At 32.4% G+C, this 26,835-nt stretch overlaps 2 protein-coding genes across 2 annotated transcripts; one reads left to right on the top strand and one right to left on the bottom strand.

Annotated features, from left to right (window-relative positions):
- Positions 1-1,264: 1,264 nt before the first annotated feature.
- LOC111619029 (protein FAM8A1-like) lies at positions 1,265-18,834 on the top strand. Its single transcript, XM_023360667.1, has 5 exons — positions 1,265-1,623; positions 4,276-4,396; positions 4,469-4,595; positions 17,930-18,081; positions 18,266-18,834. Exons 1-5 carry the CDS (start codon positions 1,302-1,304, stop codon positions 18,420-18,422), a joined length of 879 nt encoding a protein of 292 aa, XP_023216435.1. The 5' UTR covers positions 1,265-1,301; the 3' UTR covers positions 18,423-18,834.
- A 1,178-nt stretch (positions 18,835-20,012) lies between these two features.
- On the bottom strand, positions 20,013-24,603 carry LOC111619030 (hairy/enhancer-of-split related with YRPW motif protein-like). The gene is made up of 5 exons (XM_023360668.1): positions 22,930-24,603; positions 21,051-21,108; positions 20,861-20,944; positions 20,711-20,783; positions 20,013-20,620 (listed from the first exon to the last, which is right to left on the bottom strand). The coding sequence occupies exons 1-5, from the start codon at positions 22,995-22,997 to the stop codon at positions 20,208-20,210; spliced, it is 696 nt and encodes a 231-aa protein (XP_023216436.1). The 5' UTR covers positions 22,998-24,603; the 3' UTR covers positions 20,013-20,207.
- Between the last annotated feature and the right edge of the window lie 2,232 nt (positions 24,604-26,835).

Here is a 26,835-nt window from a genome sequence, read left to right on the forward strand (position 1 = left end):
TGATATATCAAGCCCTGTGTTTCATCATCCAGTTGCTCCCATTGTGGACCTGGCCAAACAACATTGAGTATGATTGAGAAGGTCCTCTTGATGTCAACAGGCTAGAAAGGGTCAAGAATTAAAATATGATAAAACGATGTGCCTATTAAGCAGAATGAATAAAGAAAAAATATATGCTAAAGTTATTTATTAACTGAATATTTTTAAACAACTGGTTATAGTAGACAAAAATAAACACTGCGAAAACCTAACAAACTAGCAAGAAAATTATACACAACTACCAATGCAACAAACGTCAGCATGCAGGTGAACTTCCACGAGACACATCTACATTACGAATCTAAACTACATTTGCTTAAACATCTAGAACAAGTGGAAATTTACAAGCCATAACAGAGCCATAAACTATCGCGACCTTGACTCTTTTCCCACTTCCTGGAAGTCTTTCTACGAAATATAAACTCACTTCATTCTTCTTACGTCACACACCCCGTCCCTCTACACACGTGTTCGACAATCCCCTGCGTCTTCTCAGCAGTTTGTTACCTGAAAATGCCCGTATAACACGGGCGATAATGTTCGCACTTTGTGTATAATTTTTTCGCTGGTTTGTTAGGTTTTTGCAGTGTTTATTTTTGTCTGAATATTTTTTGTTGTAGACAATAAAGAGATTTTTTATCGTGATTGATGTGGCAAGACTCAATAGCTTAATTGAATGGTTAGAAATGAGGCCGCCCCACTGTGGGCATGGTCGAACCCATAATGAACCTGCTGAAAACGGGTTTTTTAGTGTCCACAGGGCGGAAAGAGTTAGAAACCATCTAATTATTACGAAAATGTTTACATTTTTCGGAAACTTTTGAAATTTGTTTTTAAATTTAAAATTATAAATTCAACTTTAGTTCTTGCTTATATAAAAATTTAAGCAGCATGGGTATAGATATTTCCATGTATTAAGATGTTCTCGCGAAATATTTCACGTCTAATTATTATTATTATAAATATTAATGCAAAGAAGATTTCGGGTTTCAATTTAAATTATAAAATATCAAATAATTCAATATAACGGAGTCAAAAATGCTCAAAATTTTCATCCGCATTTAATGGCGGCTTTTACTTCACACTCGAATCTCGAGTGAATTTTTCCAATAATTATTATTTAAAAAATTATACAGTGCATATAATTTAAAAATTACAATCGTTTTAATTAATTGAATGCGAATAAAAATTATGTAATTATATAATTATTTTTGAAAAGTAAATTAAAACGACAGGTGGCGCAAGATCGAGTAGGGAACAAGATGGCGTCGAGTGTGCTATACGAGAGAAATGATCAAAACAAGAGATCTAACGGACAAAAAGACGGAATTCCTACTTATCGTAACGCCGGAGAATACGCTAATGCGGTTAATCAATGGCTATGGCAGTGTTATTATTGGCAATGTTTCTCGGCTTCCATTCCCACGCTGGTTTTGCAGTCCTGGTATCAGGCTCAGAATAGTTCCAACACGCCGGATTTCAATAGGAATTTCCCGAATTTCGTCCCAAATCAGAATTTATCGACCAATCTACAACCCGTTAACAGATCTCAACAAGCCACAAATAGACAAATTCCCGTTCAAGGTCTGTATTTGGTGTGTGGGTTACGTTTGCTATGTAGACTTAAATCTACACCCCAAATCTTCCTTGTCAAGCAGATAAGCAAACCAATGACATAGATAGTTTCATATGAAACGAACTACGTCATTTTTGCTTACTTGGCTTCTTGACCAGGAAATGCATTCTATGTAGATGTGGAGAAAATTAAAAGAAGCATCCCTGCATCCCATAGGTGCTGTGGAGCATTGGTAATTGCACAAGAAAATGCTGCCTCTTATCCTCTGACACTCATTTGGAAGGAGTTGGATAGCTTCTGGAGCAAGTTAGAGGTGGCATTAAGAGATTTAACACCTATTGAAGCAGGAATATGCTCTGTTGTTGATGTGGGAACAGAATGTAGAGGCTAGTGTTGTGCTTCTTTACCTGTAAAATTATTCTAAGATACTTTAAAAAGGAATGCATCCCAAAACTGGATGGAGATAATGCAAATGGAAAAATTGATATACAGTTGTGCATTACTTCATTTGAAGAGAACATTGTGAATAATACTGGTTCTGTTTTCTTCTTAAATTGTCTTATTATAGTCATTTGAAAGTAGCCAGTACTTGGAGTCATCTGATTCCTTTATGAATATCAGAGGCTCTTTTCAAATGAGTACCTCAAAAATCATTCTCTGATATTCATTTGAAAAAGTCTATGCTTCTTCCTGGAGCTGAATGGAGGAAACATAAAGAAATCTGATGTCTAAGCCCACAAATGTATGCCTTGTCACTGAGCAAATCTGACACACACACACACACACACCCCTTTTGTGACACACAATCACTCCTGATGAAATTAATCTACAGTCTTGTAGGAATCAAAAATAAACTTACCTATTTAATCTTTTTAAGAAGAATTCTTATCTTAAGAATCTCTTAATACAAAAACAGAACAACTTATAAAATAAGTTTGAAGTTTACATGTAAAAAATTGATACCTGTGGACATCACATCTGTATGGCATCTCTAGATATGGTATGGCATAAATGTGCCATGTTATGGGATTGCTAGATGTTGTAGTACATAAATAAAATGAACTGAGGTTTGCATATGCCATCAATTAGAACATTATAATGAAGGATTTGTCTTATTGTTAGAAGTCTTGTTTAATTTTCAGTTGTGCTGGATCATTGACAGTTTCTAGAGCAAGATACACAAGTCAGAATTGTAAGATCTTTACCTGCTCTTGTACTTCTGTTTCATAGAAATGAGTTTGTAATTGATACACTCTTCACAATTTTAAGGACGTTGCTGTTTAAAGAATGCATTTAAACAAATGGAACATAAAGGTTTCATAGACACAATATTTAATATTACAATATTATTTCTAATGAAAAAGGGTTTCTTTGCTTTCCAGTGAAGCATGAAAGAATTTAGTCCTGGCATATACAATAATTTTTCTTTAGATTTTTATCTCTTTTTTAAAAACTTGCTAGAATTTATTAAGTATGCAAATCGATAATCAGTATAAATGAGATTGCAATTTTCTTTATTTTAATTAATACTGCATAAAAATGTAGTAGAAGTGACTAAAAATGGAGATGAACACATGAATCCAGAGTGTAACTGACTGTGTGAACTAGAGCAGTGATTTTCAGTTATTTAACTTGTGGACCATTGAAACCAATTCACAGATGAAGTGCAGACAAATGCTTTCATTCACTTCTTATTTCTATAATTATCACCTTGCATGTGTGCATGAGCATCTGCTTTAAGCATGCTTTGCGCTTGTTTAGATGCCATTTGCAGCCGTATCATCTGTCTGTGTGGCGAACTGTAGCGGTTTATAATGTTTACGAAAATTGAGTCATCCGCTGACTGTAAGATACAATCTGTTATTCGATTTCAGCACGAAAGATCATGGTAACTGTCTTTTTGGACAGAAAAGGGACTTTGTTAGTGGATTTTATGCCAAGAGGCACAACAATCAATTCTGATGCTTATTGTGTGACCTTAGAAAACTCCGCTATACCATACAAGACAAGTGGCATGGCCTAATGTCTTCTGGCGGCAGATTTCTTTGAAGTCGGAATTTAAAAAATTTTTGAGCGGTATGACAAATGTTTGAACAAACATGGAAATTATGTAGAAAAATTGCTAAAAGTATGTAGAATATGGGAAAAAATATATTTTAATGATATTTTCAGTATTTTTCTTCTTATTAAAAAACGGACTTTATTTAAAAAATAGCCCTCGTATCTATCTGATAATGTAATGTAAGAGACATGATGTGTGAAAATGTTTGTTCCTCCAGATAAATGGCATAAAATTACATTATGGAAAAGTGACTACGTCAGCCTAAGGACCATCTGGAGTGTGGTCTTAGACTGCTAGTGATCCACAGACTGTACTTTGAGAGCTGTTGTGCTAGAGAATAATATAGTGCCATTGTTTGCTGATTATTATCAGTTATTTGCTTTCAAAATCCAAAACTATTGTTATAATACAAATAAGTTATACAGTTAAGAAACTGATAAAATATTATCACTGCTCTATAAGAGTATAGATTAAAATGTGTAATTTTATTGCTACATAATTAAGTATTTTCTTTAACAAAAAGTAGTTTTGTATACTGTAAAATAATATAACATCCTTGCTTTAGTTATATTTTAATATTAATTTTGATTATTTGCAGGACAAGAGTTCCTTGTACCTTCGTTATGGAAGAGATTTGCAGCAGAAACAATTGACTTTTTTATATTGTTAGTATTAAAAATAATGGTCACGTACATTGCTGTAGATTTTTTTGAAATTGTGTAAGTACAACAAGACTCCTTTTTATTGTTAAACAGTATTTGTTAATATAAAATGTGTTGTTTTTTTAATAGAAATTTAGATAAATATGATTTAAATTTAATAAGAGATGAGAAAATGGACATCAAGGCGGCCTTAGAAGTGACATCAGAAATTGTTACTTTGGAAGTGATACATCGTTTGGTCGTTTGTATATTTGAGGTAAGATTTTCCTTGAAAGTACAGCATGTTTCCCTCAAACATCCTTAGTTTTGTGGATTAATTTTGGGAAAAGAAATGTGAGTATACTGTAGACAATGGTATAGAAAGTGCATCTGAAAAGTTAGTTCTTACATTAAATCAGTACATTTCTACATATGCTCCTGACATATATCTGATCTGTACTTGATTTTAGCTCACATCCAAACCAGCATGCTAGGAGTCATGCTGTGGCATCCATGATTTTTGTGTGGGCTTTCATTTTTTGGCACTTCTGTAGCATACACACAATCTTTGGCTTGCCCATAATGAAAACAGTTCAAAGAGATGATGTCAGGTGATAGGCAGACCAAGAAATGGGACCCCAGTAATCTTGATTGTGCAGTAGTGGTGGTACAGATCACCACTGTGTAGTAGCAGTGCCCTTTCAAGCATATACGTATGAAATTTGGAGTATTAACCAACATTCTCCAAACATTTTATTCATATATCTGAACAAATTGATTTTACAGAAAGTATAAAACTAGAAATATTTGAGGGAAATTAGCCTGTATTTTAGTATTAAACAATAAACCCAATACAATTGATTCTTGATAAGTCAAAGTGGTAGGGTAGAGATGATTTTTGAACTGTAACAATTACCATTATTTTATTGAGATCATAAATATCTTGACACAAACATTACAGTTAGACTTAAATTCATTATATTTTCATTTCTTTGATATGCACTTATACAAAGTAACAAAATATTCTCAGGACCAATTTCCACTTTATGTTGCAAAAAGAGAAGCAGTTAAAACTGTCACAGGTAACTGCAGTGGAAAGTCTGTCTAGTGATTCTTATTGATACAGTTTCCGTTTTGTAAACTTTTCCCAAATATCTTTCAGCGCATCATTGTGATGTTGAAAATGGATTCTGACCTTTAGAAAGCACTTGCTGTTTATCAGGTTTTGTTAACAGCTGCATTAACATAAAAAAAATTATCAACCAAAGTGATGTGATTATCACAAGGGTCAAGTTGAGATGAGATAAACTTGAAGCGAGGGCATTCTTTTTTGTTGAGATGACATCACTAGAGAGATTTTGAATTAGCAAAATATGCACTCAAAACTATTTTGACTTAGAGAGACACAAAATACATTGAGTTTATGGGCGATATATAAGAATAAAAATAAAATTTGACTTAACAATAGATTTGATGTACAGGTATGTGTCACTTAGTGATGGATATGTTTTCAGAAATACATTAAGTGTACTTATACAAGTCTATATGGTATAGTCTACTACTAATATAAGCTGTATGCAACATAAAGATAAGTGTTTACATATCCAAACACATTTGAACATTGAAAAGGTACAGGTGGCTACAAATTTTTCAGATTTGTTATAATTGAATGGAACCTTTATAGTATTTGTGGTGTGTCATTAAGTGGCACTTTTCTGCAATAAAATTAGATTTACCAAGACTTGACTGTATCTTACATATTAAAATAATTATACATGCTAAAATTTTTTAATGATATTTATTGAATAAAGAGACAATTTATTGCATATGGAGTGAATTTAACACAAATAAATAAATCTACATCATTTTATATATAATTTTGTTAGATTTTTATTGTTATATACATTTAGGTTTTGAATAATTTGGATTTAGTGGAGTATACAGTAGAATCTCATTTTAACAGATTGCGGAATAATGGATTTTTTCCTCGGGTTTTGTCAAATCAATGTAATTTTACCTCCTTTTAACAGCTATTTAACTCGGAATAATGGATTTTTTTTAACTTCATCTATTGTAAACTGCATTTTTTCAATGTTTAGTTAATATTTGGATGTTTCTGGGAATTTATACAGTTTGATGATGAACTTGATACATTTGGGATATGTACTGTACAGTACAATTGAAGAATTGTATGAGGAAAGTCAACAGGATGATACAATTGAGGAGGAACCACCTAGTGAACATTGTGATGCAGGTAGTGCCAGAATTTAGCAAGGTCACCGAGTCTTTCCAAGTTGTGAAGACCCTCCTAACGAGTTTCGTTGTAAATGAATAGGCTGTGCATGACATTGCTAATATCAAGTGGTTGGCGGCCGGATGGCCAAGCAGTCAAGGTGGCAGCCTACCGCTCTGGGGGACCCAGGATCGAATCCAAACAGGTCGAAAAATCCGCAGAAATTTTTCAGGGGGAGGTCTGTTCGGATTTGTCAGGCTCCGTCCCTCACCACCCGGCAGCCCCATTGTGGGCCTGGCCGAAGCCATGATGGGCTTGCAAAAAGAGGTCCTCTTAGTGCCCACAGGGCGGAAAGAGTTTAAAAATATATATATATATCAAGTCGTTGTTGTAATCAATAGGCAGAAAAGCAGCATTAAAACAAGCCAAAATGGATGAGTTTTCTAACAAATTGTTGAATGAAGTGCTAATGATCAAATGTAATTTGCCTCTTTTTATGCTTACAATGTGTACAGTTTCCATCAGCTTTATCATACACATGTAAAGTATAATATATAATCTTGTAACATGCATATTTGTATAGAGTAAAAAATAGATATTGCAAAAGATTGAATGATTTCAAGTACATGTATTTCTTATATGTAGGGAATTAAATAATGGATATTTTCATGGATATGCAAGAAATCTGTTGTTCTTGCTTGATACAATGGATTCTTAGAACAATGGATGATTTTTGGCAGCCCAAGCAATCTATTAAAATGAGATTCTACTATATTTCGTATTCACAAAAATCATACAATTTATACTAAAAATTTTCAGAATAAAAGATTAAATTTAAAAGTAAAACTAACGAGCAATTATTTATTGTGCCATCGTCACAATGCTGGACTGCAATTTTTAATTTATTTAATTTAAAACATATGCTCTCCACCTAAACTCAGTTTGCCCCAGTACATCATACTTTTCCTTTAATAATAGAGTCGTGCCTGTCTTCTATCTAACACTTTTCAGGAGAAAATATTTGGATTGAAATAATGTGAATTCTGGTGCAAACTGGAAGTTTGTATATAGTTAATTGAAGGTTTCCCTATCTGGTGTCATCTTTCATCTATGTAACTCCTTTCTTGAGATTAAGGAAAGACAGACAGACATAACAATGGGAATTTATAGGTCTACAATTTTTTCAAATTGCAGTCCAACAATAAAAATCTTTTTATCAATTGGAAAAATTAGAATTTTTTTTTATTGAAAGAACAATTCCAATTTTTCCAATTTGTATCACAGAGAATAATCTTTATGGTTAATTGATAAAATCACTTTAAAACTGACTCTACAGTAAGGTTTAGTGCATAATAAATATTCACTTTATGTACAATTGCTGCCAACCAACCAGACTGCAAGGGTAATGATGGTCTAACTTGCATGATTAATATCTATTTATTGAGTAGTCTAATAAAATGAATATTTCCATTGTAAAAAATACTTTTTAGGTAGGGAACTAATATAGTTCTTTCCAGGTCTTGGAACAAAATTACCAAGAAAATGATGTATTATTGGATTCATATTACTGTATTTTTCAGCTGGATGGAGTCTATGCAATAGATCCATGTTGTAAGGTGAAGGTTATAATAAAATGTCATTTGTCATTGACATTCTGAATACAATCCAATTAATTACTAGTAGAAGAATGCGCAAATACCAACACTTTTGTTAAATTATTGCTTTCTATCTTTTGCATTCTCAAATTAAGAGGCATAACATCATATTTGAGTTAGCAAAACATATGTTCAAAACTGTTTTGACTTACAGTATGAGGCACAAAATGCATTGAGTTTATAGGAATTACTTAGGGATGAAAACTTAGCAAGAGATTAGATGTAACAAAGTTGGAGTTATTACACCTTACATATCAAAATTAAAGAAAACAACCCTTCTGAGTTTTTCATCTTTGTCTCAGAAATCAGTCCTTTCACTTTTTTAGAAATCAACCCTTCCCATTTAACCTTAAGCAAGTGAATGTATATTTGGAATAGTGTTTATACAAACTGTAATTTAATTTGTTCATTTCTGACTACAAGTACACATATCACATGTCAGAGTAACAATGTGTGTACACTTCACACATTAATATTTGTAGAGATTTTCATTTTTAAAAATTTACTGTATGCAAAATTTATTTGGAAGGCAAATTACATATTCATTTAAAATATTTTTATACTTTATTGACAAAACGATGACAAAATTTATGGTTTAATTGGATTTAAGAATGTCTTCCTGTATATAATTGAAGAATTAGATATGATCATTTTGTTAGATGAATGATTGCAGGATCTTTGGCTTGGTCCAAAATCAAGTCCAAATTTTTCACAAGTGTTAGCCCTCTTGTGATTCTGCATAACATAGTGAATACTGGATTTAATTGAAGCAGCTGTGATTATTCCAATGGATTTTAGATGGGTGGAATATTGAATAGGTTAGTCTCTGCCTCTCAATTTCCAATTGACCCTGGTCATTTTGATCATCAGTGTTGGCTGTTGGTGACTTCCTTTCACATAATCAATAATCATTTTGGTTTAGAGAGGATTTAGCTGAGTTAAAAATAACTGTTTAATATCACATTCACATTGAATCTATATCAAACTTAGATGTAAAATTAAAAACAAAGCTATTTACATAGTTTACTGATGATCAAAATTTGAAAAATATTATTAACATAACATACTACATCATAATTATTAACAAATTGTTATCATGAATTTCTAGCCCATATAGTGTAAATGAAATTACTTGCTACTTTCTATATATACTACACAATTTACTAATCATTTTTAGAACAACATAGTTCAAACAAATACATTAACAGTTCCAAAATTGTCTTTATGAACTACAGTCCATCCCCAATTTGTGCTATGATAACTTCTAGGACTTTATAAAAAACTCACAACTCACCACACTTATATATCAAACACGTACACTGAACCAATATAATGTGTGGTACGAACGACAAAACAAAAACAAACGTTTTCTAACCTTTTCTAGGTTCTTCCTCAGGTTCCTTTAGCTTTTTAGCTCGTAAATTCGATATTTCAAATAACTTCGTTCTTGCGATCGAAGAACTGTTCGATCGCAAGAACGAAGTTATTTGAAATATCAAATTTACGAGCTAAAAAGCTAAAGGAACCTGAGGAAGAACCTAGAAGAGGTTCGAAAACGTTTGTTTTTGTTTCGTCGTTCGTACCACACATTATATTGGTTCAGTGTACGTATCTCTAGGACTTTGTTCTAAAATTAAATTATAAGTAACTTGGGAACAACTAAAGAAATATTTCCACTATATCTGCAGTATGTTAATGTCTGTCTGTTTTTATACTTGGTTAATATTTTAATTTTATAATCATTATATTAGAATAAATAACAACATCATAAAATTATATGGAAATTATGTTTATGATTATGTCAAAGAACTTACATAAGTCCAAAGTTAAGTAAATTAGGGATTGAGTGTCTGCAGATAATTTAGAGGTATCATCTAAAGCTCTTTCAAGTCCGATATTAAATAATAAACTTCAGTTAGGACATTCTAGATGGTAATTTAACAATTTGTCACAATTGTTTGAGCTATTTTCTGAAGTGAAGTTGGTGATAGATATTATCAGTCATAACCAAGTTGATGATAGATTATATGTTTTTAATAAGAAAAAAAAGGTAGGGAAAGAGTTTCCTATAGGCGTTTTTATTTCTGTTATGTGATTAATCTTAATTTTATGACTTGTAGAGTTAAAATTTGTAGTCAGTGAATGTGTGACATCTACTCTGTATATGAAATACTTAACTTAAAATCGTCACAACACATTTTTCTGTCACAAAAACAAAAAAATAGAAACAGCAGTAGTGGGTTTCAATGAATTTTCATGAAATTTTGAGCAAGTAAATAAAGCCTATGTGTTAAACAAACAGTTCTATTAAATACGTTTTATATAATATAAATAGAATATTTGATCTTTGCCTAAGAACTGTTATTTTCTTTTTTTTCTTTATATTATTTATTTATAATATCAACACACCAGTTACTCTTAGATGAAAAAAGTACTACTAAACCTGAGTTTACCCCAAATATACACATGCACATATATGTAAGGAGCTGTGAGTCACAAAAGTTTGGGAACCACTTGATTATATAATGATATGTTTATCACAAGTGAATGTTACATTCATATATTTTCACAAATGACAAAAAGATGTGGTATAGAAGTATCTTTTGGAAGAATAAATTGAAGAAAAGCTTTTAGAACATTTATATTAAATACAATGGACCTACATCTCTAAGTTCCATTATCTAATTACACCATTTATTTTTCAAATTCAAGTAGAATTTTTAACGGTTGCACTTGTTTAATTGGCATTTCATAATGCTGCTTTCTCCATTGACAAATTGTTGTCTTGGTGGCATCCAAGATTTCATTCTGCACTCCATTCTTGTGTTCATTGATATATTGCACTATTATTAGCTTTAATTCAATAGCATAATTTTGCTTTGATTTGTTTATTATATTTCAATTTTGCCAACTGTCAATTTTGCACATGTCATATTGCCATTCTAAGTTCCTAAGATGCTGACATTTTAAGGTATTTATAAAGAAACAAAGTGCATCTTATAAGCCAATAAATATGGTGTTTTTTCATTATTGTTGTTATTTTTAATATACATTAAAATGTTTGTTACCATCATTGCTATTGACAACATATCTTCAAACTATTCAAGCAATGATGGCAATGTGTATAGTTAAAGTGGTTGCAAACAGGTAGCAAAATAACTTAAATGAATGGTTCCACCAATCATTTTCTTTATTCTCGATAATTAAAATATGTGATTGGTTTACCTTGTTGTAAGTATTCAATGTTATCTTAATTTTGCTGCCCATGTGCGTCAATCTTTAGTCTTTTGACGTTATTCTATATTAAAAGTCTTTGCTTTTGATATTACATTTTGTAACATCTAATCTATTTCTGTTGAAAGCCAAGATAGTTTCCTAATGGTGCATTACATAAATGAGGGTTTGGTTAGTGCCAGGTCTGGACTTTATGTGAGCAATAACTAATGAAAAATTGTAAATTAATCAAAAACCCAAAATAATTACTATATGTAATAACAAAAATCTATTTATTCTTCTAAGCCCAAATATGTACAATAATGAAATAAAGTTATCAAAAATTTTAAATGTGATAAAAAGATTCAATTGTAGAATTTCATAGATGGTACCGTACAAATTAATGATATTAAAGTGTATAATTCTTTTAATACATCTTTGTTCACATCATCATTAATTATAATATTTTTTATGTCTTAAGAGTGACTTAAGATATAAAAAATATAGTGTCTGGACACGAATATGAATATTACAATTCACTATGTAATTTGGGATAAATCAAAAAATTCTCCATAAAATTTACTTAAAGAATTAAAACTTGCTTGGGAAAATTATTAACATGTAAAAGTAATAAAAATTCTAAAGATTTTGTCTGAAAATCAGTCAATATAATTATAATTAAAAGAAAATTATAATTAAATATAGCTTTGTAAAGAAACATACATAAAAATAACATTGAATATTCTTTACTTTTCAAATTGTAAAACAATGCACTTAGTCAAATAGCTTCCTATGAGTGCTAATGGATGGAATCATTGGAAGCGTTATATGATACTTTGGTTTGTAGCATCCACCAGCTAAACTGCCAGAGGTTTGTGCTCTGTAAAGTCCATGCACCAATGCCTATAATCTGGCTGCTTTACACCGTTAAGATATTTTTGCCTCCCGTATTCTAAAATACAGTGACAGCTTCCACGGTGTAAATGCTTACAATAGATTTGTATACAGGTATACCTCGACTTACGTCATTTCGAGTTATGTCATTCCCAATTATATGTCGTTTGTCAAAAAAGTATATGAAAAATAAAAATCAAGTTTAAGTCATTTTATTCGACTTTACGTCTGTCCGCCACAAATATTGAAGTCGTAATATCACTAGAAAAGCATTTAAAGCATATAAAATCATATTAAAATATATACATTTACAAGTATAGACTGTATTTACAGTACATGCATTCGTAAATTTAGATTACTTTTTCTGTACTATATTAAAAACTAAAATTTATTTGTTTGTAAACTTAAAATAGATCCTTATTAACCATATATTATTAAAAATGCATTAATAAATAAAATACAGAACCGGGAANCTGTATTTACAGTACATGCATTCGTAAATTTAGATTACTTTTTCTGTACTATATTAAAAACTAAAATTTATTTGTTTGTAAACTTAAAATAGATCCTTATTAACCATATATTATTAAAAATGCATTAATAAATAAAATACAAAACTGGGAATGGTAATTTATGGTTTAGTCTAGTGACAAGTAGATTCGGAGACAAATAAATTCAACTTATGTCGCCTCTCCTGGAACCAATTACCAACATAAGGTGATGTATACCTGTATTCAAAATTTATCATTGCAATCTTATCATTGTTTTTCACATATACATAAATTTCTAATAAAATAAATAATGCAGTTATAATAAAATATTAATTTAAGTAATTCAAAGTATGTTAAAATATTAAAATAATCACACCATATCTATTTATATTTTAGAAAATACAAGGGAAGTGGCATATCCACATCTTCCATGGATGGCACACCACTGCACTCACTCAACCCTATTTACACACTTAAGTGACTAGCTAACATTTGTTTAATTCTAGTAATCTTTCTTTAAGTTGTGTCAATGCCTTTACATTTAATCTTTTATAATTTTTTGTTGTGCATTTTGGTGACAATTCGGGGCAGGAGATCATTTTTTTAACATTCTGTGGAAGTCTCCCCTGAGAAGTTTCTGGGTTTGATGATGTAATTAGTTGCCACCAACAGTCATCATAGTAAGGATAATTTTAGTTTAGAATTTTGTCGGGTGAGGTGTGGTAGTCTATCCTTAACAAAATAAAATGTCCCAAAATGAATAGAATAACAAACTAAAAATAATCCCCAAACAAAATAAAATGGTTTGGAGTCGGCTCCATACAATTTTACATACATATTATATTTTGTATTTTATTTTGCATTCTTTTCCTTTGGACTATTGCTTTTTCTAGAATTTGGCTTGCAACTTTTAATTAACTAACACTATATTTATAAAATATTAATATAAATTAAGCAAATATGCAAACTGTTATATTTTTTTAAAGATGTGGGTGTACTTTACTGTTAATGATGAACTATTATACATTTTATTGAAATAATTACAATTTAACTGCATAATTTTGCAAATATTTCATTACCATTCTGTTTAAACAAATGACCAAAGTTCTTTCTGACTTTCTTTGTCATTGGAGTTCATTTCACCAAAAGTGAACTTTTCAAACTACATTTGAACATAACTTCTTATTTCGAATTCCCTTACTGCAGTTTAAATTGAAACTAAATCCTTCTCACTCATGACAGGTAATTCTTGATTTAATTAATTACATTTAATTAAATTAATTAATTAATTAATTAATTACATTTGTCCTTATCACTCCTTGAGGTCCCAAATGCTGTTCAATTTTTCTTAAATACAAATGTCACACCCTTTCTCAGTCTTCTGCCAGATGTTCTTACTCTACAATTTTGCACAGTAAACAAACAATCTAAAGGATCTCTCTACTCAGCTGTGTATTTCTCATTTACACCTTAAAATTCATTATTAATTTATTCCCTATACTTAAAATGCTTTATTGAGAGCTTTAAATTACTTATTTTTATGAGTTTTTAAATAGAACTGTACCTCAACTGTATCATTAGGCAATAATTTAGTTTAACTTAGTTACAACATTCCCAAAGTAACAAATTTTACAAAATTTCACTTTATCTATTTTCTGAATTATTAAAAACACAAGAACATTCAAAAATACAACATTCAATTTAATAAATAGAAATTAAAGTGAATAGAACCTTATAAACTTGAGTATAAATGAATGATGAGAACAACTTCTCAGAAACACCTTGAGTCAAAATGAGATTTTTTTTTTATCTACCTCCAAACTTTCAGCTCTTGTTTCTAGACAAATATAATTAAAGTTAATGGCTGTGCACCTGGTAGTATAAGAAATTCGTGACTAAGTAATAAAAATGTAAAGAAAAAATGGTTTGTATGACAAAGAAAATTATATCGGCATACATAAAACCTTATAAAGTAAGTGTGAATAGAAAATGACTTTATCCAAACTGGCAAGTTACCTTCATTGGTTCATTACTTAGTCATGAATTTTCTATTTATTATCAGAGGGATGTTGTGAAATTTTGATTATTTTTTCTAAAAATGATATAAAAATGGGAGATCTTTCAAATATTTTTTGAGATAGAAGCATCTTGTGTAACTTCTTATTAAATTTGATATTTGCACAATAAAAAATTTGCAGTATATGAGAAAAATCCCTAATTGAAGAGATATTAAGCTTACTAGTAGATGCTTATATAATACAGAAATCTTTCAAAACTCTCTGTTGATGTAGTTAGAAAGGCCATAAATTAATAGTTTTGGATAGTTCAGAACTCATGTTTGCTTCTTTATGTACTTAATTTTACATAGTCATAACAAAATACAATATACGCAGACTTAAGCTAGGTGAATGTCATATAAATCACTATAAATTAAGGAAACAAATGCTGATCAAAGCAAAATGTTGTATGGCTCGTACTACATGACACAGACATTTCAAATGTGAAGTGGTTTTATTTATGACTGGAAATATTAAGGAAAAAGTTGATCAATTGAACAAACCAGTTCAGGAAAAATTTAAATATTTTCAACTCCTAATAAACTTGTCAAACGATCACAAAAGGAGATGAATAAGCAGTTTGTATGCCAATATTGATTTAGTTTTTTGGATGACAGATTCAAACCAGTTTTCAGGCTTTTATTTGGACTAACTTCAGCTCATATACTGTTTGAAAGGAACACAAGACATACATGGTGTTCCTGAGTGTTTTGACTACTGGTTTATATGTAGTTCTTTACACTGTTAATATATTAGAGGTTGGTTGTCATATCAGGTATGTTTAGTGTAAACTCTTCATTCAAAATGTAAAAATAATAGAATTAGGATTAGCAAACAAAGATTTAACAAAGTTTCCCAAAAATAAAAAAAGGACACAGGTTGATTTTAGCAAAGCTGTGAATTTGTATAGACATTACTTAATAATTCCAAAAGTTTTGTAGTTTTAATTCTCAAATGTAGTTCTGTCTTCATTCTTAAGGGAAAAAGACAGTTTTTTTTTTTAGTTTAATCTTTCGGCACTTGCACTGTTTGTAAAAAGTACAACACTTACTTTTTTGTTATCATCATTTTTGACATTGGTTCATGCTTCTTCATCTTTTAAGTATTCTTTCATCAATACTTTCTCTAAGTATATGCAAAGTATATGTTTACCATCCTTTTGTAGTTCCATTACTATTGTGCAATTGCGAAAGCTAGGTGACAGTTGCTGTACAGTACTTTTTACAATGCACGTATGTGCATTTGCAGTTTTTGTTTACAAGTTAGTTCTACTTTTTGTGGTTTTTGTGTGATCTTTACATGTACATTATAAGCAATGCCTAGACAACTTCAAGGAGAAGAAATGCTAGAAGTTTTAAAATAAGCATTATCTAATAAAGATGGTGATGAAACGAAATGGATATCTGTGATGATGGAATGTTCAAAAGTGAAGATGATGGAAATGATGAAAATTGAGTAATCATGAACTTGACACTGATACAAGTTTATCAGATAGCTGAGAAGATAAAGATGATAATTGAATACAATGATTGCCAGTACTATTTATGTAGAGAAAACAGTACAAAGTGGAATAAAAAGCCAAATTTGAAAATGACTAAAACTAGACAAAAAGATATTTCCTGGACAAAGAAGTGAAGCTAGAAACATTTAATCAGAAGCTGAAGCTTTTATCAAAGTTTTGGATATGAACATAATAGATGAGATGTAGATTGCACTAATAAATACATCAACAGTGTTTCCAGTAAATTTGGAAGAGAAAGGGACTGTAAAAACATAACATGCAGTTAACTGTTTTTTTTTTTTTTTTTTTGTAATTATGAATATTGCAGGAATAAATGCAAGAATAATTTTTGTGGTGAACAATCCTGGACAGGATCAAGTAAGAAGAGGAATCTTACTGGAAAACTTGTCTATACAACTAATAAAAGAGCTTCTTATTTCAAGATCATCCCTTCCATGTGATATCACAGTCTTTCTTCAAAAATATTGTCCTGAGAATTGCAAAATGGAAGAAAATGACTTGATACATGTTTCTAGTGTGGATGTAAGAAAAATTCTTCTGTGTGAAAAATGTAAAAGGTTCATCTACAAACAACATGCAATAAAACAAATTTTCTGCAATATGTATTTGTAAAATAGATACTTAATTCATAGAATAAATGTCTTAATTGAAAAACAGTATAGAAAAATAAAAAACCTATGTAAATTCATATTAACATATCAAATTAACAAAATAAAATAAGAAAATTCAGAATGTTGTTAAAAGTAAAACATGTGATTGTTTGTGGAAAAAATTGCCATCCACTTGGCAAAAGGTTAAAATGCTTCTATTGCTGTTATCATTTGAAGAACAGCAGATGTTGATCTTGACAATTCAAGAATTTGTAGAGATTTTATTGCAGAAATTGCAATGTTAACACTCAGATATAGTTCTGTCTTTGTTTTTAAGGTGGGAAAAGGCTATGCTTCTCAGTTTAGAAGGGGGTTTCCTCTTTTTTATCATCTTTATTGCTAAGAAATTGTACAGAAATATCAAGACATTTGTATTTGTATACTTGTCTACTTTGGACTTTGTCTATTAATAGGACTTTATTACACTGGTGTAGTTTCTGTTTAGCAAATAAAGGCGATTTTAGTCAAAAATTCAAAACAAAATATCTTTATTTTCACCTGCCAAAGAATCCTCTATTTGCTAAACAGAAACTACACCAGTGTAATAAGTCCTATTAAAAAACAAAGTCCAAAGTAGACAAGGATACAAATAGCAATTGATAAAAGTAAGGACATAGAGGCAAAAGGATTAGTATCAAGACATTGTTTAAAAATCAACTACTTCATACTTTTTTACAGTATAATTGTTAATTATACTAATATAATTAACAATTGTGTAATAATATCAGTCCACAGACCACTTATGGATTCGGTTAACAAAAAAAACTCCTTTTGTTTGTTCCTATTTTTATCTCATATCATGCATTAAACATTTTTTAAACTTTTATTTTGTATATACTCTTCTGTGAAATCTAATAAATGTAATTAATTATTTTCAAATTTAAATATTCTTCTAGGCACTCTGCGTCAGTCACGGTACGATCGCTCCCGGCGGGGCGACTCCCGGCAAGAGTATCATGAGACTGAGAGTTGTTTCCTGTTCAAGCGTGGAACAAATGGATAACAATCACATTAGAGTTATTCCTGCCAGAGATATTGGATTCGGTTGGTACGTATCATTCCATTTTGCATTCATTTTCAAATATTTTTTACCTGAGATGTGGTGATGCATCGTTTGAGCCAAAATGTATTGTCCTGAACACATCTACCTTGTATGAATGCAATCGAAATCAGTCTTTTTGCTCTAATTTACTGATTTTTTTATGACTACTACATTTATTGTTTAATTTCAGGGCCATCGTTCGTGCATTTATTAAGAACGTTTTCATGGCGTTTCTCTTCCCAATTTTTTTCCCCATGTTTTTCTTTCAGTTCAATCGAACTGCCTACGATCTTATCTGTAGTTGCATTGTGGTAGAAGACTTACCCGGCGAGAGACGCAGGCTGTAAACACATAATTATTTAAACTTTTTATAGGAAAATTATACAAATACGTATATATAATTATATATTTACACTTGTATATATAAAGTTCTTGTTTAGTTAAATTATAATTACAAAAATACATATACACATTTATTCAAAACAATCGTTTTCTTTGTGTTGGAATGAATGTTCTAAGGACGGCGCACGTTCTATTCAATTCTTCGAACTTTGGTTATTGTATAATTTAGTTAACTGCTCGTTGCCACTCATAAATTTATCTTCCTTCATTCTTGAACAGGTTCAAAATTGCTAGCCTACATTCTTATTTTTACATTGCAACCGATCCACACCAAAATGAGATGATCTCTCTCGCCATATTGTAGTATATTTTATATTATGTATATATTTAGAAATCCCGCTTCTATTTTGTGTATAGTAATAAAGCTTATTTTACTAATTTCCGTTGTTTTATGTGACAGTTTTCGGCTGAAGTTATCATGTAAAAATGTTTCTTTGATTACAGATTTACCAAAATTCCTACAAGAGATGATGTGGTACCATCATCTGGCAATTTGTTGAAAAGATAATTTCCTTCTGTACAAATTTATTTCCAATTTGAGTCTTATTTTATACCATTAAGTAAATGGTGCAAAAATGAGGATATTAATCTTATAAATAAGAGTTTAAGAGTTATTTCTATATCATTCACACAAAGAACATCAGATTAGAAATAAGGCTCTAATTTAATATAGATGAAGTTTTGAACTTTATTTTTTACTATTAACACAGCTTAAGAGCCTTATTTCATCATTTTTATCTTGTTTTTGTCATTGTCATACATACTTCTAACAGAAATAAGACCTGTAATTTGTATAAATTATACTTTTAAAGAGCTTTATTTCTGTAACATCAATATAGATGAAGTGTGTTATAACAGAAATATAGCTCTTAGTTTATATATAGATGACATTCTGAATCTACTTTCTTATCATTTAAATAATGTAAAGCCTTGATTCCAATTGCAAGTTTCCAGCAGCAGTTACTATGGTAACAATCACCCTAGCAGTTTGTTGACCACCAAGGAAAGTTCTGGTGTCAAATGTTTGCACTAAAACTCACTGCTTTTGATAGCCAAAATGGAAGCGTATATCTATCATCAGCATGATAGAATCTATATCAGTCTAAAAAGGTGATTGTGCATCTAATTGGCTGATGTTTTAGCATCTCCAATTGGCTATTTGCATAGCCACAAATGCTATCACTTCTAATGGAATAAAGTTTTATAGTGCTGCCACCAAACATATGCCACCATTGTTCGTCACTGCAAGTTGAAAATGGGCAAGTGAGATCAAGGCTCGAGTCTTCTTTTTTCATTTATATAATTTGAGAGCCTTGTTTCATCATAACATAGATGAAATAGCAGCTTTGTAATAGAAACAAGACTCTGAATTCGTATTGTATAAATGATAATTTAAGAGCATCTAAATGTAAATTTTCATTATTAATTTAATAATCTTGAAAATTTTACATTTGTTACATTAGAAACTCTTGTATTTCTTTTTCGAATATATCAAAGGTTTGTAAGTGTTCAGCACTTATACAAAACTTTAAAATGAATCCACTAAAAACAATTATTTATTAACTTACAATTTTGAAAATACACAACTTGCCAAATTTTAAGTAACACACAAGTAATCTCTTCAGCCTGTTTTAGTTATATCCTCTCAAGATCTATAAACAGATTTAAAACTTACAATCTCACTTTATGAATATATAGACACTATTTACATGTAATAAATAAGCATTGTGTTAGTATGCCAACTCTGTTCCCCACGGCCTGTATGGTTTGACTGGTGCTGAAGAACTAGAAGTGGCATGTGAGAAACTCGGTGGTGAATAGGCCATCGCCTCCTCTCCCGTGGATCGGGTGCAATCTCTGTTTACGTGCAGCGAAGATGTCGATTCGTAGCGAGAGGTTGATCCTGGATTTTCGGGGATGATCGGCGTTGTGGGAGACCAGGGGTTTGAACACTTGATGGCTAGATCTCTCTGAGCAGCATAACACTGGAGGTGACTCATGAGCCGCAGTCGTAGAGGATCTTGCAAGTCCATTCCTTCCATTCCCACCAGGTAGCGTGCTATTTCAGAAACACACTCACGAAAACCAATGTTGTGATAATCCATGGAAAATTGATTTGGGTTAGAGTTAAATATGTCAAAACCTGAAAATAATCATTAGTTTATACACTCTAAATCAAAGATTAAGATAATTTGAAGTGTTGATAGAGTGTGCATATCAAAGCTTTCTTTACCTTTGGAATGAAGCGTACGAAGGTGATCCACAGTCATTTGCAGTATTTCAGCTTTTTCTAACTTAGCAGATCCCTAAAGAAAGGAAAGTGAAATTTTATGATGTTGCAAACAACTTCCAAATTCATATTTAAAGCCAAATTGCCACTCACCTGCTTCTCGAAGGCAGCCGGAACCAAGCGCCTCAATTCTGAAAGAGAATTATTGATGCGATCTCTTCGTCTCTTCTCAATAATCTATATGTATGGAATTTTGTTTGAATTAACACACCACAAATTTAACAGTTTAGCTTCCTGCTTGAACAGTAATGCCCAATTTATGACAATAGTTCATCAAACTCACCCCTCTTCTTCTCTTCCTGGTGACCAGTTGACTTCTAGAATTAATTTGAGTGGCAGATCTGTAATGTAACAATGAAAGAAAAATGATTATTGGGACCATGTTTAAAGCTTAAACAGTCTAGTAACAAAGAACAATAATTTCATACATATTTTCTAGGACAGCAGTTAACAAAAGGTTGCACCAGAATTGTGTGAGTTTGCAGTTCAGTTGACAATGTAGTTTATTCATTCATAACACTTGCATGTAATTGTTTAAGATTATAGCTAGAATTTGTTACTTCAGTTAGTAAAAATTTTCATATATTTCACTCAAAAGATGATAGAATCTCTAACAGTTTTGAGCTTATCAGCATAAATTATAGTTTTTGTTATAAATAAAGCTTCAGTTGGTGTAGAGTTAGCTTTTATCCAATCTAATTTGTCAATTTTGTTGCAACATAGTTGTCGTACTACTATATTCTGGTTAAATCTGATGACTAAAGTATATTTTTTTAAGCAAACCTCAGCCATTAAAACTTTAAAAACAGGATAGAAATTAAACTACAGTCTTGATTTAAGTTTAACAAGAGACAAACAAAATTACATATAAAAGTGAATTTTGTCTCTTGTTAATATAAACCAACAATTAAACACAAAAATAATAGATAAAAAAGACACTATAACTCAAACCAGTTATTTTTTTTTTGCCATTTTCCTGATTTTGATCTATGAAAGTTCCCAGAAAAATGAAACGTCAACTTCACAATAGTACCTGTTACGTAGCGGCATGCAATAAGTGTTTAAAAAGCGGAGTGGCGACACACGTCAACGGAACATATTCCATTGTTTACTGTACAGAAATGGACAGCGTAATTATATCTATGTAGATAATTAACATGAAGTGGAAGCTCTGCGATAATTCTTTGAGCGATGCAGTAGATTACAGTTATTCTACTGAGTAATTACATCAATTAAAGGGAGGAATTAACATATGCCAAATATCTACATCAAACAGGAACTGTTAGTTTTAGAATTACTTTTTCAGTCATTAGCTACACATAACCTTAAATATGCTCTGTTAATTCTCTTTAGCAGAACATACTTAAATATTTAGGGTTTGTGGATATTGATATCATCCACTTAGGTCATTTATAATCCTGAAAAGATCTTTAAAGTCTCTTCTCTCCATAAACCTCTAAATATTTTCACAGGTATCTATAATTTCTAAAAACTCATCTAAGAACATTCATAAGCATCTAAAATCTTTTATAAACAGCCATAAAACTACTACAAGATGTCCTAAAATATCTCCATACGCATCTTCATGAACGTCTAGAAACCCTTAAGACCCTTTAATATACATTCGTAAACTCTTAAAACCTCTCCATAAAGACACAATTCCTGAAAATCGTCTATAAACCAATAAAAAACTGTCATAAATCCCTAACACTCCTACAGACATCCACAAATTCCTAAAATTAAGCGGAATAACGCGCAGCATTTGATTGTTTTAGGGTAAAACTATGTAAAAGTACTAAAACTTTAGCTTAGAGGCATTCTGTGGCTTCATTTTTTTTATTTACACCATGAGTCACCCGCTTTTGTTTCTTGTAAAAACTAGTTTAAGCGTGTAATGCATATAAATTTAAACACCTAGAGCAACCAGGAGGTTACCAAATTAAAACCTTGATACTGGCGCGATGGCAAAGGTACCATTTAAAGTAACGCCATCGATGGTGCCACTAGCAACACTAAGGGTGCTCGGGTTTTAGAAGAACAGGAAGCGCATCACAATTAAATTTCGCAATTGCGTAAGGCACAGATAGGTGTTTCGCAGCATAAGACAGGGTTCTGTGAGCTTAGAAGGGGTTTCGTATCGTAGAAAACGTGAAAGAACTTACCCTTTTGAGGGATCGTCTGTGAAGACCTCGTCAAAATCCGACTCCATGTCACTCGTATCCCGTCTCATAATGTTCCTTACTCGGTCACGCACGTGCTTGTGGCCACGGTTCTCACGCCGCTCGCTCTAAAAACTCGCCCCTGCACCGTCTCCCCATTGGTCCTTTCCGACCGTGACAGATGCACGCGTGGGACGTGACGTCACAGACGTTCTCCGTCAACGCGAATCAGAGTCGAACTTTCTCACAGCTCGATTTCCCCGGGTCACGCTTCCCCCCGCAGACAAAAGTCGAACTGATAAAAATTGGGAAATGATTCGGGGGCGCAACACAAGGAACTGGCTGATTTCTAATTGGAAAGTTTGTTCGAGTGCAAACGTAGTGACAAAGCAGAAGTAACCGGATCCGGTACGAGGGGGGTTTGCAGCCTTAACGATAACCTCAAACGTCGAGGTTGTGCAAGATGTGTGTGTACGGCATACGGAGGGCTTTTTGTATGCATCTGTGCGAAGAGACACAAACGTCGGATGTCTGTGTCACTCACCCTTGACACCCCGTTGCATCCTAGGTGATGCCACGTCCGAGTCAGGCACGCGGCGCCACACGTTGCCTAGTTGGGTCGTGGGAACCGAACCCACGTGTTCAACCAACCACTACCAATCGCTGGCATTTTGCCAGTCATGAACTTGACTGGATGAACGGATGTCGGATAACAATCCCTCTGCACACGACGCATCACTGGACACTACACGATCCGATAAAGGCCCCATTGTGACCTATTAAGGGGCCAACGCATCCGGAGGGCAGTGAAATACAGGGGGGAGAAAAAAAGATGAAGGCGCGCGCGCGCTTACCGGGCCCGGAAATTCGTCTGAACCCCCTCCACACGCACGAAATGGATTGTCACGTAACCACGGAAAATGCACAATTCCCACGGTTCGGGGAGAATGTTTATTTACCGACCTCACCGGAGGCGACTGGAGCACGTGACCGATTTGGCCAGCGTGACGTCACGATCCTACTCCCACGTGACTAGACTACTCAGCGTGGAATTTAATATCGTGATGATGGCCTGAAATTCCCAGATTAGGCTGGAAGCTCTTATCTGAGACTCATTTTACTCTTCTACAAACACAATTCGTAGGTGGATGGTCCCACGTGCTTTCTTCTTCTTTTTTTTGTGTTTTTATTAATTTAAGCACGAGGGGGGTTAACATCCGCTTTCTTTTCCCCTACCGTCTCGAGCGGAAGGTCAGAACCCCGAAGGCACTTGCCACTGGACCTCATCTACTTATTCAGTAGCCTTCACCCCAAGGAGGTGCTCTAGACAACTACATTTCTTCCAACAACGGGGTGCCTAAGGCATATGATGACCCCGAAAGGCCCCCTATCGCTTTAATTTTATTCTTAAGCATCGACGCATTATTCTAGCTCTCGGGGCTCTTCGCGTGCCCTTCTTTCCAGACGAAATTATCAGTTGAAAAACACTAGGAAACGAACTTTGGCATTTTGGGTGAGAGGACTATATCTCGCCTCTCGTGGAAACCATCTACTTAATTTTCGAGAATGCGATCCCTCCAATCATTAAAATTCGATTATTTTAAAGGGATTTTGTATTAAATCCTTCAAATTGATTACTTATCTAAGGATTTCTCTTAACAAATGCCTTCGTGTGTGGTGAATCTGGCTTGAATTTAACTATTTGATGAAGTATGATAAAGTGATACTTGCATGATGTCTAAAGGAGTTACGTTCGTGTAGAATAATAAACAGAAATAAGGGGTTTCCTGCATAGTTTCCCTGTTTGAGGTGTAGTTTTATACGGGGTTTTTATACCAAAGGGTCTTACAGTTATTAGGAAATTTATCATTTTACTTTAAAAATTCCTTTGAATCTCCATTAATGCTAATTCTCTTTTCCTCTAACGATGATTTCTCCTGAATTTCCATCAACTTTTGTTGACTCTTCATTAATAATGATCCTGAATTTTTCTAAATTACAAAACAACACGGTATGCTAATTCCTATATTCTTTTATGATCCCAAATTTCTTAAAATGGTGCAGTTGTTTTCCATTGACACAATGATTATGACTCAATTGGAGATAATTCTGTAGTATTTCCAGCGTGCAGCGTGGCTTAATTTCTCAGAAATTCCATAAAGGAGTGTGGCATCTTTTAAAGGATGCCATTCTTTTTCCTACAATTGCTGAATTTCTTATCAAACCCACAAAAATTTGTTTTTGCACGAATCCCAATGTTAAAAATGTCAAAAAATTTGTTGTTTCTTGTTTTTTAAAGATTATAATTTCCTAGATTGCGTAGTTTATATTTTTATGTGGCATTAATCCCAAATTTTCGAGTAATATTGTTTTGTAAACGAATTCAGTAGTAATTTCTGTAAAATTTCCTCTAAAAATGGTATAGTTTTCATTCAAGTTTGGAGCAATTTCCTAAAAATTGTTAGATTTATAGGGATGATTTGGTAAGATTTTTATATTCCTTATAAATATACCATTTAGGGAATTTCTTCTTAAAAATTCTTCCCTATCCTTCCTTAAAATCCATACCATTTTAATACAGTTCTTCATGTTTTTCTTTAATTTTATGTAAGAACTTTTTTATGGTTCCTTAGGCGAGCATTCTTTTTTTGGTAAGATAAATTGGGCAGTTTTTCATATAATACAGGTTAGTTAATAGCCTAAAGGTCGAGCTAAGAATCGCCTGATTAATGATCACAGGAGGTATCACTAATCAGGAGCAAAGAGCATATAAGAATGCATCGGTTTGTATCCTTTGTAACGCACAGAGAGAGTATCCATGCGAAAAATACACTCACTTTTATTGTACAGGTGTATAAAACTAGTGTCGTAAAGCTGCATGACGAAGACAAAGCGCGCATCATTAAGTTTACACGAGGAAGGGATAGAAGGCTGTTGTTGACTCGAAAGGGCTCATTGATGCGTTGACCCAAATACTATGTTGTCATTCAATACGATAACGACGACAACGAAATTAATCTGGTGTCTTTACAGAGGCGCTAACGTTCCGCCCTCCCCTACCTACGCTGCTACAATTTATTTTTAGGCTCTCCAAACTCAAGGACTCTACAGGAACACGAGACCTCTTCACCCATTGAATCTAGTTAACTGAACTTTGATCTTCCCCTCTCAGACAGGTATCTCTGCTCTAGATGAGTGAATTTTATGCCCGACATTGGCCTCCTCCTTAACCTTGTCCTTGCTAGAAAGATAAATTTCTTGTAAAGGATCCAAAGTGGGGTGTTTGCATCCCACAGCAGTCGTCACCCTGATCCAGTTGGAACTTCTTGTGCGTCATAGAGTTAATTACCCGATGATTACTGATAAAAATCACTGAATATGCTAATTATTATCTGCATTTTAGCGGGTTTTTTCCGATAAGGCCTGGGCCCTTCGGATAAGCTTTGGAAGTGTTAAGTTTTCAATAAAGCTGTGCCGAAATCAAACATCATTTCAACTGAAGACGATCATAAAATCAAGGTCTTAATTAATTATTTAGGGCCTTTGTAGAACGCATCCGTTCCTTCATTTTAAAGGCCTCTTTTAAATAAAAATTTAAAGCTCTTTATACCATTCTGAATTGCAAAATTCCTTATTTCCCTTTGCTTCAAGGAGGCATTCTTTGATATTAAAAGCATTTCTATATAGCATATTCATCCTATACTGTATGATAAAAAAGGCCTATAATTGCTATATATTTTAGGCTCTCTGATATCATTATTAGTTTTCTATAGGATGAAATTAACCAGAGATGCCTTATAATGTTTAAAAATAAGAAAAGACCTTTTTGAAAATCAAAAGGTTCTTTCGAGAAAGAGCTGCGATCATCTAGAATGGAAGGTAGGCCTTTCTGTAATTGCATACGCCATT

This window comes from Centruroides sculpturatus, unplaced genomic scaffold (genome assembly GCF_000671375.1).
Source record: "Centruroides sculpturatus isolate CEXI.00-Female unplaced genomic scaffold, Cexi_2.0 scaffold234, whole genome shotgun sequence".
NCBI classification, from domain to species: domain Eukaryota; kingdom Metazoa; phylum Arthropoda; class Arachnida; order Scorpiones; family Buthidae; genus Centruroides; species Centruroides sculpturatus.